General features: G+C 53.9%; 6 protein-coding genes across 6 annotated transcripts; 2 read left to right on the forward strand and 4 right to left on the reverse strand.

Moving 5' to 3' along the window:
* Window positions 1-414: 414 nt before the first annotated feature.
* On the forward strand, window positions 415-2,596 carry VTP21DRAFT_5207 (uncharacterized protein; the record flags this gene model as incomplete). The annotated part of the gene is made up of 4 exons (XM_069395703.1): window positions 415-778; window positions 865-982; window positions 1,065-1,272; window positions 1,346-2,596. The coding sequence occupies 4 exons, from the start codon at window positions 415-417 to the stop codon at window positions 2,594-2,596; spliced, it is 1,941 nt and encodes a 646-aa protein (XP_069248281.1).
* Window positions 2,597-3,041: 445 nt separating this feature from the next.
* Window positions 3,042-6,142, reverse strand: VTP21DRAFT_5208 (uncharacterized protein; the record flags this gene model as incomplete). Its single annotated transcript, XM_069395704.1, has 4 exons — window positions 3,042-3,346; window positions 3,433-5,373; window positions 5,463-5,726; window positions 5,800-6,142. The coding sequence occupies 4 exons, from the start codon at window positions 6,140-6,142 to the stop codon at window positions 3,042-3,044; spliced, it is 2,853 nt and encodes a 950-aa protein (XP_069248282.1).
* A 232-nt stretch (window positions 6,143-6,374) lies between these two features.
* VTP21DRAFT_5209 (uncharacterized protein) lies at window positions 6,375-7,707 on the forward strand (the record flags this gene model as incomplete). Its single annotated transcript, XM_069395705.1, has 2 exons — window positions 6,375-6,855; window positions 6,944-7,707. 2 exons carry the CDS (start codon window positions 6,375-6,377, stop codon window positions 7,705-7,707), a joined length of 1,245 nt encoding a protein of 414 aa, XP_069248283.1.
* A 440-nt stretch (window positions 7,708-8,147) lies between these two features.
* On the reverse strand, window positions 8,148-10,174 carry VTP21DRAFT_5210 (uncharacterized protein; the record flags this gene model as incomplete). Its single annotated transcript, XM_069395707.1, has 7 exons — window positions 8,148-8,289; window positions 8,380-8,664; window positions 8,762-9,054; window positions 9,117-9,186; window positions 9,255-9,444; window positions 9,510-9,961; window positions 10,032-10,174. The coding sequence occupies 7 exons, from the start codon at window positions 10,172-10,174 to the stop codon at window positions 8,148-8,150; spliced, it is 1,575 nt and encodes a 524-aa protein (XP_069248284.1).
* A 513-nt stretch (window positions 10,175-10,687) lies between these two features.
* VTP21DRAFT_5211 (uncharacterized protein) lies at window positions 10,688-11,744 on the reverse strand (the record flags this gene model as incomplete). Its single annotated transcript, XM_069395708.1, has 4 exons — window positions 10,688-10,771; window positions 10,846-11,096; window positions 11,165-11,315; window positions 11,415-11,744. 4 exons carry the CDS (start codon window positions 11,742-11,744, stop codon window positions 10,688-10,690), a joined length of 816 nt encoding a protein of 271 aa, XP_069248285.1.
* Window positions 11,745-12,093: 349 nt separating this feature from the next.
* On the reverse strand, window positions 12,094-16,692 carry VTP21DRAFT_5212 (uncharacterized protein; the record flags this gene model as incomplete). The annotated part of the gene is made up of 14 exons (XM_069395709.1): window positions 12,094-13,012; window positions 13,133-13,585; window positions 13,661-14,086; window positions 14,170-14,791; window positions 14,879-14,977; window positions 15,048-15,185; window positions 15,299-15,336; window positions 15,416-15,480; window positions 15,543-15,662; window positions 15,730-15,923; window positions 15,979-16,039; window positions 16,112-16,280; window positions 16,351-16,460; window positions 16,534-16,692. 14 exons carry the CDS (start codon window positions 16,690-16,692, stop codon window positions 12,094-12,096), a joined length of 3,573 nt encoding a protein of 1,190 aa, XP_069248286.1.
* Window positions 16,693-16,867: the final 175 nt, after the last annotated feature.

The following is a 16,867-nucleotide window of genomic DNA, read 5'->3' on the forward strand; positions in this document are numbered from 1 at the left end:
TCTATTGCAGTGTGCGATCGAGGCATTTAGGTGTGAAATGATGGAATAAGGTTTAATGGTGCAAGAAGTAATTTTATTTCAAATTTTTTAAGCTTCATGACTGCTCATGACAGTCCAAAGCGGTTAGGCGGGTGGCTTGTTTCCAGACAATAAGGAAAAAGAAATGATTGAGAATGGGATCTATTTTATCAAAAACCAGTGCTTTTGATTCAATCTAGGTCGATCTTTGACAAAGACTCTCCACCCATCTCCACACTACGGTTATTCTTTTCCTCTTTTGTCACCCTATTCTGAGCTTTTCCTTTTTTACCTTCCCCTGGCACCTGGCGACAAGACAACTCCATCGGTCAACTTAACTAATTCCTTTCTCCACAAGGTTTAAGTACAAAAAAAAAAAATAAAAAAAATCAGACCATGTCTAGCAACCCTCCCGACTACGCAACGGGCGATGTGACTCAGCGCTTGGGACGGAGGATCGCACATAATATTGATGATTCCTCGCGGCGTAGCCCACGGGGTCGCGGCAGAGGCAAATTCAAAAAGAGGACGACTGCGTCACCCCGCAATACCACCGACAAACTCAAGGTGTTCTCGCCTTCGCCTTCAGAACAATCGGATTCGTCCTACAGCGTGACGCTGCACCCGTCGAGTGCAGAGAGATCTAGAATTGAAAAGGAGGCCGGAATGGTATCCTCTCGACAGTCCAATGGAAGAAAGCGACGCCTTGGAGAAGGGTCGAGTGGTGATGAAAGCGAGGCAAGCGAATTGTCTGGAGCATGTAAGTGTGACATGGAAGTGCCCCCTTGTTCCCTATCCTTGCTCATCCCGCATATTGTCACTGTATTTCTATTTTACTCTAAAAAGTTTCTGATGAGAGTGCAGAGGGAGACGACCAAGATATCGCCGATTTGAAGCGAGCGCATCGAACGGGCATGCGGAAGTTGGGGCGTATTAGAGGGCAGTTTAATGAATTGAAAGCTTGGTATGCATGATCAAATTGCATGCTGTATCAGACTTCCTTGACATTTGGTTTACTTTGTGCCACCTCCCCTCCCTCCCCACAGGCTTGTTGAAATGCGCTTGAAGGACCTCGCTAAAGAGGTAGAGGAGCTTAAAGTTGGAAATCACAGGGGCATGATGAAGCAGCTCGAGGATGCTGAAAACAAACGTAATAAACACTTGCGTATGGCCCAGTACCGACTTCGGGCTTCGGAAGAGGCAGCTAACGCATTATTCGACGGCTTCTGCAAGCAGGCTTATGATGATTTTTTGGTTCGTAAAAGCGTCTGTTACTCTTGTATCTGTGGGCCTTCAATACCTACCCTTTTTTTTTCTTCATCTTCAGATACGACGACAAGAGCTCCGGGAATACTTCTCCCAGAGCTGGTTTGTCCAGTTCCGTCAACTGAGTCGAGAGATGAACGGCGCTAGCCCGAGCCCAGAAGATCCCGCCCACCCTGCCAAATGGCCCGTTTCCGTTCAGATCCCACTCACGGGATTGAATTCAGACGACGCAGTGGATGATTTGCGAGTCATTCGTGGAGATGGGTCCCAAGGCCAGCCGCCCTCGCTCCCCTCCTCGCCTTCGCAACCCAACCCCTCTCAACTGCTGCCCTCGCCCCCGATTGAAATGCCACCGATCGAGGAGGCCCCAGTCGAACCCTCCCCGTCCTTGCATCCAGAACCTGAGCCCGAACCTGAACCTGAACCTGAACCTGGACCTGAACCTGAGCCTGAGCCTGAGCCTGAGCCCGAGTCTGGGCCTGGGCCTGGGCCTGAGCCTGAGCCTGAGCCTGTACACGAGCCCGAGCCCGAGCCCGAGCCCGCACCCCAGCCGTTGGAGCCGAAGCCTGTCCCTAAGCCAGAATTAAAGCAAAAGAGGCGAGTGGGGCGCCCACGGAAGCGGCCGACAAACGAGCTAGTCATGGCCAAAATAACCACCCCCTCATTATACCAGCAGGCCGAGAGAGAGAACGCTAAGGCGCGCGAACAAAAAAACACTCGGCTAGTATGGGAGGAAACCGTGGTGTCCCAGGTGGCGCCCCCCATCCCCGTCGAAACATCCCCGCCCTTGTCGATGGCTACCGAAACCGCTTCTCCTGCCCCATCCACCACGGACGTGCTGCTGACGCCCTACCCACCCACGAAAAAGCCAACGATCAAAACCAAGCGGATTGGACGGACCCCGCTTGCCCTTCAGCAGCTCCAGCAGCAGGGGCTGGGTTCGCCCGCCGCCCGCCCGGATGCCCATGCCACGAATTCTGCCTATTCGACCCCTATGAGCTATCCCCATCCACCTGTGATGCATACCTCGCGCTCTGCGGATTCAACCCCTTACTCGATGCCCAGCGACCTCGGCTCAAGCATGCGAGAGGGGCTTGGGATCTTCAACGCACCCTCTCCCACCTCCACCTCCGTCGTGCCCACCCACTCCCCCTCCAATTCCGCGGGCTATCCCCCCGATCTCTCGTCCTCTTCATCGTCCCACGTTGCCTCCTCCCACTCTCCCACGGAGGGAAAACCATTCACGTTCAAACGGAAACGGAAACAAACCTTGATCGACATTATGGACTCCACCACTGTAACTAGGTCATGAAGACAAGCTGGATCGTCTGTTTTTTTTTTTCGCTCCTTTTTTCCTTATAAAATACCTCCATCCCTATTCTAATACATACACATCTAAATTGATATATATTTTTTTCAAGCTGGCTTTTGATTTTCCCCCCCTCCCCCCCCTTTGTAATATATTGACTTTTCTTTCCCCCCTCCCCTCTCTCGCTCGGACCCCACTCGCTTCTTCATTGTATGTTTGTTTGTTTTACCTCAAAGCTGAAAAAGACAATGTTATTATATTCCTTTTGTTTTTGTTTTTTACTTTCTCTCTTAACAAAGAAATCGATATTTAATTAAACATGACTTGCTATACTACTTTTCTATAGGGGGAGAAATAGGGGGTGGAGAGATTAGAGTGGCGACTCCTCCTCACATTAGCATTAGAAAAGGGGGAACTATAGACGAGGCGATAACTACATAGAATACAATTAATTTACTGCACTCTTCCACGGGAACAGCCGGTGCAAACTAGGGCGCTTGTCTAATGACTTGCTTCGGTGGTACGGGTAGGGCCGGCTGTCCTGGGCGAGGCTGGTGCTGGGCGGGGCGGGAGTGGGGCCCCAAGGTCGAGAGAGCAGGTAGGTGAGGGATTGCATCCAGATATCGTGCCTTTCCCGGGTGCGGACCGAGAATTTCAGCTCGCGCTGCGGCGTGCACACGACGATGCACGAGGGAGGAAGCAGCTGGGAAGAGGGGGCATTCATGGCGACGGTGTGGATCGATTCGATAAAGGCTAAACGGGAAGGGGAAAGGGGGGAGAAAAGAAAATGAGATGGTCTTCACCAGGCCTCTAGAGTTAAAGGGCCCCACTCGACTTACCGCTCTTGACCGTGGCCTCCGAACTGCCCACCACACCAGGCTTCTGCTCGCTCCAATACAGAGTTCGAGTGTACGGGTGGACCCACACATATCGCAAGTGCCGCTTCGCCGTCGCAAATCCTTTCGTGTACTTCCAGAGGAACTCCCCCATCATGGTGGAGGTGATCGCGCGCAACACGCTGCGATCCAGCGACGCATTCTCGAAGCTGAGGGGTTCGCTCTGAAGTCGCTTTATTGCCACAGGCTTTTCGCTGCCTGATTGACCCGAGATAGCGCCCCTCTTTTGCCTCTCCTCCCGAGGCTCGGCCGTTCTCAAGGGAGGGGGTGATAAGGGCTGTCGCTCCGGAGAAAACAGGGGAAACCGCTCGCTCTCTTCCGATTTTGCGGACGATTTCGCGGTGGGAGGGTGCGAGGGTTCGTTGGGTCGTAGCGGAGCGACGTCAATGGGGATCGGTTTATCCAAGCTCCTGGTGGGTTCGGAGCCAGTCTTCTCTCTTTGCCCTCTAGTGGGGGACTTTTTCGGGAGGGCGGGGGTGTCGAGCGGGGAGATCCACGCGTCCGACTTTTGCAAAAAATCAAAGTTCGGCGAATGCTCCCATCCCTTAGGCTCGTTGCGCGACAACAATGGCAGCGCACTCTTCCCCCCATTCTCCCCCTCGCAGCGCAAGGGGGAGATCGGGGACGGGGGCGCGATAAACTTGGACTCTTCCGACGGCAGTATGCGCACCACTCTAGCGGTTTTGCTGATGGAGTTGCTGAGGGAGAGCGGACGAATGCCCCGGCCACTTTCCCTCGGCTTAGCGTCCGACCTGCTGGAGGGAGGCGTGGGCAGCCCCTCGTGTCCGGCAAACAGGGGGAGCGGGCCATCTGTGTTTTTGCTGGTGGGCGTCGTAACTTCGATCGAGCTTGAGGACGGAGACGGCGATGAGGGCTGGTCGCCGGACGCATCCGGGAGCGGCGAGAGGGGCGAGAGCGGAGGGAGCGCGCTTTGCCCTTGCAGGGCGGACAGCTCGGCAAACAGACTGCGTGCGATGAAGTCGCCCGCCGTTATCATGGCGTCGTATTCGGTGAGCGGGGGTAAAACGCTGGCGTCCAATTCGCCCTCCACGTCCATCAGGCTGTCTTCTTCCTCCTCTTCCTCGCCTTCTCTGCTCTCATGGCTGCCGCCGGGGGTGCCGGGTTCCTTTTCCCACTCTGCCAATTCCATGCTGCAGTAGGCCCGCTCATCGGCCAGCTCTTCGAAGTTGGCCACGATCTGGGAGACGGACCTTTGACGAGGCGGGATGGCGATGGGCGGGGCCCCAAGTCTCGGGTGGCCGCGCTTAAACTTGCGGATGTCGGTGCGAATATTGCGGCGGCGGATTCGTATCCGCTTCGGCAGCTTGGCATTGGAGGAGTGCGCCGCAGCAGCTGACTGCTGCGGCGAATTCAATCCACATGTGCATCTTGGCGCGCTTAAAGTGGTGACGTCCGCGTTTGCCGCGGGTCCATCCTCACCCTTGGCGTCCGTCGAAGCCATTTCTGTGGTTGGCGCGACCTGTGTTGCAGAGGCAGCCCCATCCACGCCCGAAAGTTTCCCTAGTACGCCAGGCCGACCTATCATGGCCGGCCGTCCCTTTTCCTGGCGCGCTTTCTGAGCGTCGGCCATCGCCTCGTTGACTCTTGAGGAGAGGCCGCTGTTCTCCCTCTGCAGCGTCGTGACTTGTCTATGGAGTTTGGCGAGTTCGTGCTCATGCTTGGCATTGAGAGCCTCCATCTCCTCCTGGAGTCTCTCCTCGCGCTCCCGTGCGAGGTCCATCTGGTCGGACGCGGCAGCGACCAGCTCGCGCAGGCGGATCTGGTTGGCCTTTGAGAGCTCGGCGCTGCGCACCTGGTCCGCGAGCTGGGAGCGGACTTCCTCGAGCGAGATTTCGAGCGTCCAGACAAGCTCTTTGAGTTTCCCTGCAGGGGGATGAGGGGGGGAGAAGGCGTGTGTTAGCGGAATCGGGTTGGGGGAAGAAAACGGGCTGGGGGGGGGGGGCGGGCCTTACCTTCATTCAGCTCCTTCTGTTGTAGTTGTTTGGCCTGGATCTCATTGAGGGCATCCAGCTCAGCAATGCGGGTCTCCAGCTCGCGCAGGCGATGGTCCTGGGCGGGAGGATCGTTGCACTGGTCCCGAGGCCTTGGGTGCCTGGCGGGTGGCGAGGGGCGGGGGTAGAGTTTATCGCGGAGCATAATAGGGTTTAGAAGGAGGCAAACAAGCGAGGGCGAAGAGGAGAAGGAGGAGGACGAGGGGAGGCCGCGGCGGCGGGAGGCTGTGGTTCATAGGCAGGGCAGAATGCGGGCCGTAACAATATGAGGAAGTTTTATTAATGAAAGACGGGGAACTTGGTGTTTGAAACCGTTTGCTATTTCGCCTTGTTTCAATTTTGTTTAGAGCCGCGTAACAAGAGTTGGGACTGATGAGGCCCCGGCCAATGGCGCGCGCGCGCGCGCCCATAGGCCGGCGGGCTACAGCGAAACTCGTTTTCAATATAGCGGCAATCAATTTCCCATTTCCCCCAGGCTCGGCCCTGCGCGCCCATAGGCGGGCGGTTGCAATCAGGCCCGCCGCCCCGTCCCCAGCGATCGCTGCACCAGAGGGGCGAACTGTAATCCTCGCCCGATCTCTGCCGCCCCCCTTGCGGTTGCAAAGGGAAATCATTAACTCCTTATAAGGAAGGGGGTGCATATGGAAACTTGTTTTTTTTTCTGCTCTTCTGTCTCCCTTACAAAGGATTGGGGATGCGAAATGAGTGGAGGGAAAAAATAAACGCCTCTCCTACTCCAGCTCTCTTTCTCTCTTCGCTCGACGCTGTGTTTTCCCCTGCTTCTTTTCCCCCTTCTCTCTCTCCCCCTACTGATTGCCCGCCTAAGTGCCCTGCCCGCTCCCCCCATCAGCTCCCAGCATCCCCCCAAGCCTGATGTACGCGTCTGCAAACTACAGCACGCTCTCGCTCCTCTCCTCGACCGCATCCTCCTCGCCATACCAGCGGCCGCACCCCGCTCCCAACGCCCTCACACACTACTCGCTGTCCGCAGCCAGCTCGCCAATGTACCTCCAAAATCCCGCCTCCGCCTCAGCCCTCTCCGCGCGCCCCTCCTCGCCCCAGCTGACCCAGCAGCAGCAGCACCACCCGGATCCCCTCGCCACCGACTCCTACAAATCGCACCCAGCCTACTCCGCCCTCACCCCCGCGTACTACCCGTGGAATTCGGCCCACCTGTCGTGGTCCTCGGCAACATGCGCGGCCGCCGCCGGGGGCGCCGCCGGCGGAATGGTCTCGGGAATGACGATGCATGCGCCCCCTCCAAAGCCGCGCCTGACAACCACCGTCTGGGAGGACGAGGGCACCTACTGCTACCAGGTCGACGCGCGCTCGGTGGCCGTGACCCGTCGAGAGGGTAAGTGGAGCTGAGACGCTCGGCTGACTCCCCCCCCTTCCCCACTTGTACTAACCCATCCTCTCCCGCCTTGCCTTCGCCCGCGCAGACAACGACATGGTCAACGGGACAAAGCTCTTGAACGTGGTCGGGATGTCGCGCGGGAAGCGCGACGGCATCCTCAAAAACGAAAAGGGGCGCGTGGTGGTCAAGGTCGGGGCAATGCACCTCAAGGGCGTGTGGATCACCCTGGAGCGCGCCCGCTACCTCGCCCACCAGTACAAGATCGAGGACGTGATCTACCCCCTGCTCACCGACGACCCGAAGCCGTTCGTCCAGATCTCTTACCCGTACGTGCGCGCAACGCTGGGCTCTGCCGCGGCCGGGGGCTGGCCGAGAGCCTACCTGCCCTCGTCCGGAGTCGCGGCCCAGATGCCCTCGATCAATGGCTGCTACTCGCAGCCGGGGGCCACCATGCCCGCCGCCGTCTCCTACCCCTACTCCTACGCCCACGCTCAGCCGACCCACGCGTATCCATCGCCCATGTCGGCCTCGCCCGCCAGCAGCGCCTACACCTCCCCTAACCATCACCACCACCACCACCCCCAGCAGCATCACCAGGACCATGAGCTCAGGTCGCATTTGCTAGATAGTCACCCCCAGCAGCAGCAGCAGCAGCAGCAACAGAAGCAACAAAACCCAACCACAAAACAACCATCGCAACCACAGCAACCACAACCGCAGCAGCAGCAGCAGCAGCAGCATTCAAAATCGCATTCAAAGGAGATGGCCACTCCCTCGTGTCTCATGGCCTCCACCCCCGTAGCTCAACACAACCAGCCATCTGTAAATACTATCCCTCATTGTTATTAATTTTCATTGTGCGTGTGGATTAATAGGGCTTTGCGTGATGTCGTCCACGTTTTCTCTTCTCTTTATGATATGGATTCTAATCTCTTTTATTTTTTATATACAAGTATATAGTATATACCTTATTGTTTACTATTCCCCCCTCCTCACACTTGTCCCTTTCTTGACTTTGTCTTTTTTTCTTTTTTCTTGTGTGTGCGATATTCTAGATATCCTTAGATAACCAATAAAAGTCGTCTGGATATGATTCGGCCCTCGAGTGGGAGAGGAAGGGGGTTGGCTAAGCTGTGGTTTGGTTTCTGACCAAGGGGGAATTTACAAAAAAGCGATGAATGACAAATAGAGAATAAATAATGCAGCAACGGGGGAGAGAGGATGCAAGCTGATGCAATGCAGAGGAGGGAAAAAAAAAATGTTGCCCTAACCGGACGAAAATGCTAACCTCATTCCATGCCCTTAGCATACGGGAAGACCTGGTGGTCGTAGAGCAGCTTTCCATCGGGCCCGTAGTGGAACTTCTCGTAGCACTCCTCGCAGAAGTAGGTGGGGGTCTCGCCCGCCGGTATGTCGTTGACCGTGATATAGCTGGAGCGGCGAGGAAATAAAAAAAAAGAACGGGTCAGCCCCCTGGAAAAGGCATGGCGCCCAAAACAGAGGAGTGTTCACTGCACTTACTTAGCAGGGAAGATCTGGCATTGTCTGCATTTGGGCCGGAATGCCCTGCAGCGAAATAGCTGCCGTGGGTAGGATTTCAAACGTTGATCGTCCTGTTTGTTCAGGAGGCGGACCTGGCGGAACGTCACGATGTGCTCACACTCGCCCTGGTGCATCAGCACATAGGGATAGTGGAGGCGGATGGCCAGGTCGACGAATTTGGTCTCGCCCATCACCCGCGCCTCGGGGGCAAGGCCCCCGTAGAAGACGGACCGCGACTCCCGCTTCAGCCACTCGATAATCGGCCTAGCCAAAGAAAAAAAAAACAGTCAGTCCGGCCTTCAGAAAAGCCTTTGGGGGGAGGGGGGTGGGAAGAAGGCGAAAAGGGAAGGCGTGGACCTACTTGCTGTAGTCCTGCGCTTGAGCATAGCGAAGGTCGTTGTAGAACACGTTTTCAACACACAGGAACGACGAGGACACCTTGCGTCGCTGGGTGTTGATCGAGGCTTGGTGTGGATCGGACACGAGAAAGTCCGACACGCAGGCCATCGCATCCCGGAGAACGGTGAGGGGCTGCTCCCCGAGGATCTCGAATCTCTGGAGAAGCGTGCCTGGGCGATTCGCCACGTCAATATCCACTGTCAGCACCAGGTCGGGGGCCGTGACGTGCTCGTCTGAAGTTTGGATGGACACGTCCTAAGGGAAGGGGGGAAAAGTTGGCGCCTTGAGGAGTCCACTGCATCATAGGTTTGATTTACCTGCTTAAACACGGGTGCAAAATTCATCCCTAACCGCCGCCTTCCACTCAACACGACCCTACTCTCCCGCCTAAAGAGGATGGCGGCTATGTTCAGTATTTCCAGGCTCCACACCAACAAATACAAGCTTCATCTCACTTTAAAGTTTGAAGAGACGATTGATCAAGCGTCTTGATCATCTCCAGATACTTTCGTTCGACATCGGTCAAAGCCTCTGACTGCTTCCTCGACGGCTCCTCCCCCTCGACCGCGGAAACTTGGCTTAGTAAATGGATCCCCGAGGGGGTATTGCCGGCTTCAGGCGGGTCCGAGCTGCTGTTCCCCTGGCCTAAAGACACACGTGAATGAAATCCACCCCTCCGTCACCATCATGCTCAAGTAGATTATACTGACCCTCGCCCTGCTTGGAAAACTTCATCAGCAAGGCCGGCACTTTGGAGGTCGACTCGCGCGTATACCGCCGCAGAACTTCCCCCCATTCATTCTCCGGCAGCGGAGGCTGTTGGAGCTCACTGTCCCACTCGTCATTCTCGTCCGCCTCTCCAGCAACCTCGGTTAGGTCATTTCGCGCATTCTCCTCTCCCCCAACCCCCCTACGAAGATTGTCTGGACGCTGTCCACTCTCACTCTCTGCTCTGCCCTCACTCAGACCTTCTCGCTGGACACCGTGCACCGCAGCTGAGTTTGCACTGGAGCCTGCATTCAGGCTTGCAGTCATGGGGCGGCCCCGCTTTGCTCTCGTGATCTTCTTCTCCTCCATGTCCATGTCGTGCCGCTGCCGCAGCAAGGAATACATCATCGGATCACTGAAGATCTGCTTCGTCTTCATAATCTGCTCTCGGACACTATAAATTTGCGTGATTGCCTGATTAAACTCGATGAATTGTCATAATTTTCTTTTTCACGGTAGCTTACTCGAACCGCATCTCTCCACCAATGCTGTTGAGCCGATCCAGCTGGCCGCGGAATGGATCGCTGGCATCCTGGGACACAGAGAGGGTGTTCAGCTCCTGGAGCACCTCGCGGAGATGGAGAAGGGCTTGGATCTCCTGCGTCATAGTGGGCGATGTTCCTAAGAAAACCTCAAATCTCCTATGGGTCAAATCGTAAAAATTTGGCGTGACTTGTTTTTCCTCATTGTACAGATGAAAATGTTTCGTCTAATTTTCAACTCTTTTCTTCCCAACTTTGAGAGAAATAGGGAAAGGCTTTGACAGCCAAGCATCCATGATAATTGCACTGCACGCACAAAAAAAGAGAAAATTATATGATATCGAATGAAAAAACGAACTCGCCCCATCAAGAGCAGATATCGCGTTTGCGACCAATGGAGGGAACGAGTTATTCAGGGGGGCGAGCGCCACTCCATACAGAGTGCCGTACTCTACTAACTCAGCGAGGGAGGAGGGAACGCGTCATTTTCTATTTATTACTCGACCGAGCCAAAAACAGGCATCTCCAAGGCCATTGGAAGCATCGGCCACCTCGCAAAAGAGAATTTATGCACTATAATCTGTATATTATAACCATGAAAAGACACACATTTACACACACGATGTCATCTCACTACATCAAGCAGTTGAACCGCCATTCTGTATTTGTTGCGAGGCGGCAGCACCTTCTGTGGTAGGAGCGGCAGATATCGGGGTGGGTGACTATGGAAAACAGAGAAATACGGATCAGCCATCGGGAAACCTCCACGAAAACAATTGGAGGAAAGGATACTGACATCGGTTTGCATATATGAGTCCATCTCCGCATCCAGCTCCTCAGCCGATTTTGTCGGCCGAGTGCTAACGGCACCTCTCGCGCCGCGCCCGCCCCGGAATCCACCGCGCATTCCTCCACGCCCTGCTCTTGATGCAATTCCTCCCCGCGGTATGAAGCCATTGTTCTGCAACCCGGCCTGAGGCGTACTTGACAAAGTATTTGCTGCTGCTTGCCCTGGATTTAGCACGATTTCGATTTTCATGGGCCGGCCTGTTTAGGAGGGGGACACGAGCAAAAGGTTAGAGCTAACTAGAGCTTGCCTAAGGATGGATCATTACCATCGAGTGTGACGTTATGGAACTTTTGGAACGCTCGAGAGGCATCAACGGAGCGTGCAAACACAATGGCGGCTGTGCCCTTGCTCTGTCCGCTCTGGTCAAAGTTCAGGGTCACCTTCCGCAAGGGCCCAATTTGGGTTCCAAAGAGCTCCTACAGAAGAAACACGGTGAGATGCCCAGTTATGACGCATTGAATCATGTCTCTGTCCTCATGGAACATCCTTGAAGGAGATGTCGCCCTCCGGCTCACCTTGAGATCCTGCTCTGTCACGTTAAAATGGAGATTGGAAATAAAGATTTTGGATCCTGGATCGTTTTGTCCTCCTGCCATCCCCGCTACTCCCCCCATGGCATAGTGCGGTGTCATGTATGCAGTCCTAGCTGCACCGTAAGGAGTCGGGCGCGTGTAACGCTTGTTCACCCCGCCGCGCACAAATCCACCTCCTCTTCCTCCAAACCCACCTCGATTGGGCACAAACCCACGGCCGCGACCTCGGATGTTAGTGCGGGGCTGTGAGGAGATGATATCATCAAGGGACATGTCGAGGGCTGCATTGCTGTTGGAACTCGGTGTAGTCATGACTTAATGTTGGGAGAATGGTGGGGATCGAATGGTGAAGGGAGATCGTGCTCCTTGTATAGCTAATGAAGAAGAACAAAGAGAATGGCTGCGCCTCAAACCGGTCCTGGATCTCCGCTAGGAGATAAACTATGACAGGATCGTGTGGCCTTTTTCCAGATGTCTACTGCCCTATTACGGTCAGAAAAAGGAGGCCGCCTTAAAAGAGAGAGTCCACGATATGGCGGGATAAACAAATGTGGGAGGGGCATCCGAATTCGAAAACGTAAATGTTGCTTTTGGCGTTTTATTGTTGAAAAAAAATAAAAAACATCGTGTTCGTGGCAACAACATATTATGTACAGGACTTTTATACATTAAACGACATGACGGCATCGCCCACATGCAGCCGGACGCTCTTCTCTCCGGCCCACTCGAAACGCACCGACTGAAGCAGCGTGGGCACGTACTTGCACGTGTTCTCCTGCGTCTCCCCAAAGTTAAACGTGAAATTCTGCGCTGGCTTCTGGACGGAGCTGAGCAGCGATGCGGCGCCCGTGGCGCTGGCAAACACCCCGAGGAGTCCGACGCTGAGGTGCCAAATGCACACCCGGCCCTCCTCCACCGAGCACGAGACCACGATTTTACCGTCGGCGGAAAACGAGACGGCGGCCACAGCGCGTGCATGGTCCTCGAGAATGGCCCAGCGCGTGGCGGAGCGCAGATCGAACACCACCACCGCGCCCTCGAGCGTCCCGACCGCGAGGCGCTGCGACCCCTTGTGGAAGTCGACGAAGGGGTAAGTTCGCACCATATCATGCAGCACGACGGACGTGGGCTGGAGCACGGCCTCGCGCATGCCGGGGGTGTTTGGGTCGAGCGACCTGACAACAGACTCCGCGATCTGGAGGACGCTCCCGAACAGGACCACCGGCTTTTTCCGCACCAGCATCGAGAGTAACCTCATGTTGAGCACCTGCTCGGCGGGATTCTTCGTCACCAAAAGATCGTGGATCAGGGTGGGCAGAAATAACTCCGGGGTAATCTGCGCTATCTGCAAAATGGCCAGCCGAGCCACGCGGACGACGGCGGCCTCTGTCGGGGAGAGCGAGTCGGGGTGCTGATCGTTGGCAAGCGAGAATAGAGTGCGGATGACCTCGCCCGCTTTAAGGTGGGGTTCCCACGTTGCAAAGCCGCGAGAAAGCAGTTCGATGGCGGGAATGCGCCAAGAAGATTTCGAGTCGTCGCTGAGGAGTATCATAAGGGAAAGGGCTACGGCTTTACGTGTACTAACAAGAGGAGGGGGAGGGGGATACAAAAGAATAAAAAAATCGTTAGAATCAAGTGCAAAGTGGAAGGTGAATGGAATGAGGGGGAAGTGTGGGAGGAGGGGGGTACCCCAAACATACTCTTTAGGAAGCACTGATGGATAGTCCGCACCCATGATCCCCAATATAATGGTTGACCGCAGCATATATTGTGGGGATGCGGATGAGACCGCAGGCAGGTACTCCTCCCAACTGCGCACGGTCTTGTTTTGCTCCTCCTCCGTCATCTTTGACAATGAGGCGATAAACAGGGATCGCGCCGCCTCTTGGATATCGGATTGCGGATCCTGCCAATATTTCGCAAGTTGGGCCAGGGCGGGTAATCGGTAAGCGGGGCCGACGGAGTCCGGCAGCAGGCTACCATAGTGGGTCATGAGTTGGCTCGAGTAGGGCTCAAGCCCTTGGACGGAAAGAAGGGACCGGGTCACCGCTATGATTGAGAGAAGGCGCATCGCAGACATGTTACCTGACACGCACCAGCACGCTTTTCCATCAGCATAGCACGGCGACAGGACAGAGAAATAGCCATTAGCTCTAATAAAAATATAACAAAACCACCTTGAGCATCCCACAGGAAATGATTGAGCATGTGGAAAAGGCCGGATTTACCCCCGAAGGCCAACTGTGACCGTGCGGGATGGCCGTGTGATGGATAACTTTTCACTGCATATCTTGTCCACCTCTTCGTCGGTATTCCAAGTCACCAGGGCGGACACTAGTGCACGTAAGGTCTGTGACTCCGTCGTTTGGGTCTGTTTCGACGCTGCGACCATTAATCCTGTGGCGGAAGGAGGGACCACGGAGGAGGATGTCGTCGGGAGAGAGGGTGCCTCAGTCTCCTGCGAATGGTTGGCTTCTGGAGCAGAAACGCTGATTTCGCTCTCCTCACTGGGCGAACCCGGGTGCATGGAGCCTTGGTAGATGGCAGAAATTAGATTTTTGATGTTCACGAGCAGGACAGTAGGTTGAGAGATGGGCATGAGGCTTGCAATGGATTGGCGCAAACTTGCTTTCTCGTCTCTTTGACCGAGCGTACTAAACACAACAATATCGGTCGATAAATCACCCCATTGTTTAACTACATGGTGGTGGTCCCTTTAACGCTATCAGCTACATACCTCATCGGCCACTTAGTATCGTTTAAAATATCTGCTGCGGTGGCACCGTTCACCACGCGGTTAAGATGCGCCGTCTGCAACTCCCAAATAAAGGCGGTCCCATCCTCGTACATGAGCGCCAGAAAATCCTCGTCTATTCTCCATTGAATGGTGCGAGGTGGGTAAGGATGCCCCGGGAATAAATATAAACAACTCATCTCCTCGAGAGAGATGATCGACACGGAATGGTCCTCTGCAATGGCCACCACACAGCCCTTCAGCCGGGGGCTGAGGCCCTCGGTCGGCGCCTGTAGCAATTTCACAATTGGATAGGCGTGATGCCACAGGGTCGTGTGGGTCTCACTCCCCAAGCTCCAAACCCGTAGACCATCCCCCCCAGACACCAAGTACTGGTCCTCCCCACATGAATTCTCGTCATCCCTGTTCCTCTTACCAAGCTCGGTGGCAATTGCATTTGCACTCGAATCTTTGTCCCCACACCAGAGTAAGCAGTTGACTTGACGCGTGTGGCCCCGCAACCGACGCACGCTACTGGAGAAAGCCATCCGACTAAAATTAGGGCCCTGAGCCTCAAAGTTGGTAAAAATCTGTGAAATAGGCAAAATGAGGATGTCGCCTGTATCTAAATCATGGGTCACCCACGTCAAAGGGAAGGGCAAAGTTAGGCTCAGCGACGGAGAGTTCTGCAGTAGCAGGAGAGCATCCATACCATAACCATACGCCATGAATTTCTCGGAAATCATGGCGGTTGAGGTTATCTTTGGACCCGCGTGTTTTTCCAGTGGCCATAGATCTGATAGCAGCTTTGCTAATCACCGAACACAAATGTTAGCACAAGGATTGCGTGAATAGATCAATGGGTGAGGCATTTTATAAACCTTGAGGGGCATATTTATTATCGTGTTCAACCGGAAGACTTATGGTGAAGAGGGCAACATTTTCACCCGAAAAACTAGCCACCACCCACCTATCGCTAGAGGAAGACAGCCTTTCGATAGCAGTATAGGTGATGATTCCTAGGGGTCATGCAAAAAAGGGAGAGGAGGGAAATGAGAGGACAGTATTAGAGGGGGGGGGAGGGAGGAGGGTTAAACTATTTGCAAATTTAAAACGAATGACGAGTCTATACTTGAGATGTCTCCGGAAAATACTCGAGATGCAACAGGCCTAAAAGTAAAGGTAAAACATCAGCTAACCTCGGAGGAGAGGCTGGAAATTATATCTCCCAATGGCTATGGATAGATACTCTTTAGCTGAGTTCCCCTCAGAGCTGGTTGCGTCTTTCAAGGAATAGGCATAGATATCCCCAAACTAGAACAATGGAGTTCGTATTATTGTCATTTATCCAGGCACTCATGTTGAGCTATTTTTACCTCGCTCCAAACTATTATTTGCTCTGCTGATAAAAATTTTGCTCCAACCCACCGACCACTCTCGGGAATGCACTTGACTTTTAGGAAGGAAGAGACTCTATCTGCCGCCAACTGAACCACCTATTTCGAACAGGAAAAAAAAAAATAAAGATTTTTTCATCCCATTTAAACTATCTGAATCGCATACGTGAATACATTCAGGCGACAATGTCAGCACCATATCCTTGCGCCATTCATTCATAAGCAACTCTTTCACTTGGCGGCAATCCTCAAGCATGAGTATGCCCTCGTTGATACGGGAGATGACGAGCTGCTCGTCGATGGACCATGTGCTTAAGAGGCCGCTGAACGTCGCGGTAAGGAGAGTGGAGCTAGTCGTTTCTATCTCGAATGGTCAGTGAGAATGGAAATGGTGGGTAGAAATGGAAAGCCTCACCTTGACCCTGGAATGGTGAAACAGTGGCCCAATTCTTATGCCCTCCCCATATCCGAATTGTCTAAAAACCCAATAATAAAAATGCCTCCATTAGCAAATACGTAACAGCGCAGGTCGAAATGGAAAAAGATACCTCCAAGCTTATTAAGTCCAAAATACATATCTCGCTCATTAAGCCCGAAATTAAGAGATACTCTTTTGAAAATGCTTGGTATATTAAAAGCTTTAAGGGTTTGCCACTATAGCCCCGAGAATTCACGGCAAGGCACCGGCCATCCAATAGACTCCAGCGAGCAATCTCACTAAAAGAAAGATAAATGCTTCACGTATAAATCCTGAGCGCACACAAGTGAAGGGATGTGGCATTATTACCCGTCCGCTGCCCCGCTCACAATGGCTCGCTCCTCCTCGTCCTCTTCGTTCGTCACTACTACACACGTCACCGGAGCAGAGTGGCCAACAAGCAGGAGTTTGGGCAACAGCTTGTTCACAGCCAAGCACCCCTAAATCAGTTTTCATTTTACACAAACTTGATGCACCCGAAGGCAAAAATACCTGGATCTCTTCATGTTCCGAATGCTGAATACTCCAGATTAGTAGAGTGCCGTCACTGTGTCCAGTCACTATGTAGGAGGATGTCGCGTATGTACACGTTACATCAGCAGACGGAGGGCAAGACCAGAGCACTAGAGGAAGGATTAAAGACGAAGCCATATAACACTGACGCGGATATACTATACAACTCCAATTTTTCTAATGGGATTCAAAAACTCGGCCGCCACTATGACTTTTCTTCACGTCTTCTTTGCCATGAGCAAGTGGCTTGTTGAAGATCTGCTGGGAGGCCGGGGCCACAGTCACGGCGTGCTCCGAAGAATCTCATTTCCAT

Source organism: Calcarisporiella thermophila (genome assembly GCF_041956535.1).
Source record: "Calcarisporiella thermophila strain CBS 279.70 unplaced genomic scaffold VTP21scaffold_21, whole genome shotgun sequence".
Taxonomy (NCBI): domain Eukaryota; kingdom Fungi; phylum Calcarisporiellomycota; class Calcarisporiellomycetes; order Calcarisporiellales; family Calcarisporiellaceae; genus Calcarisporiella; species Calcarisporiella thermophila.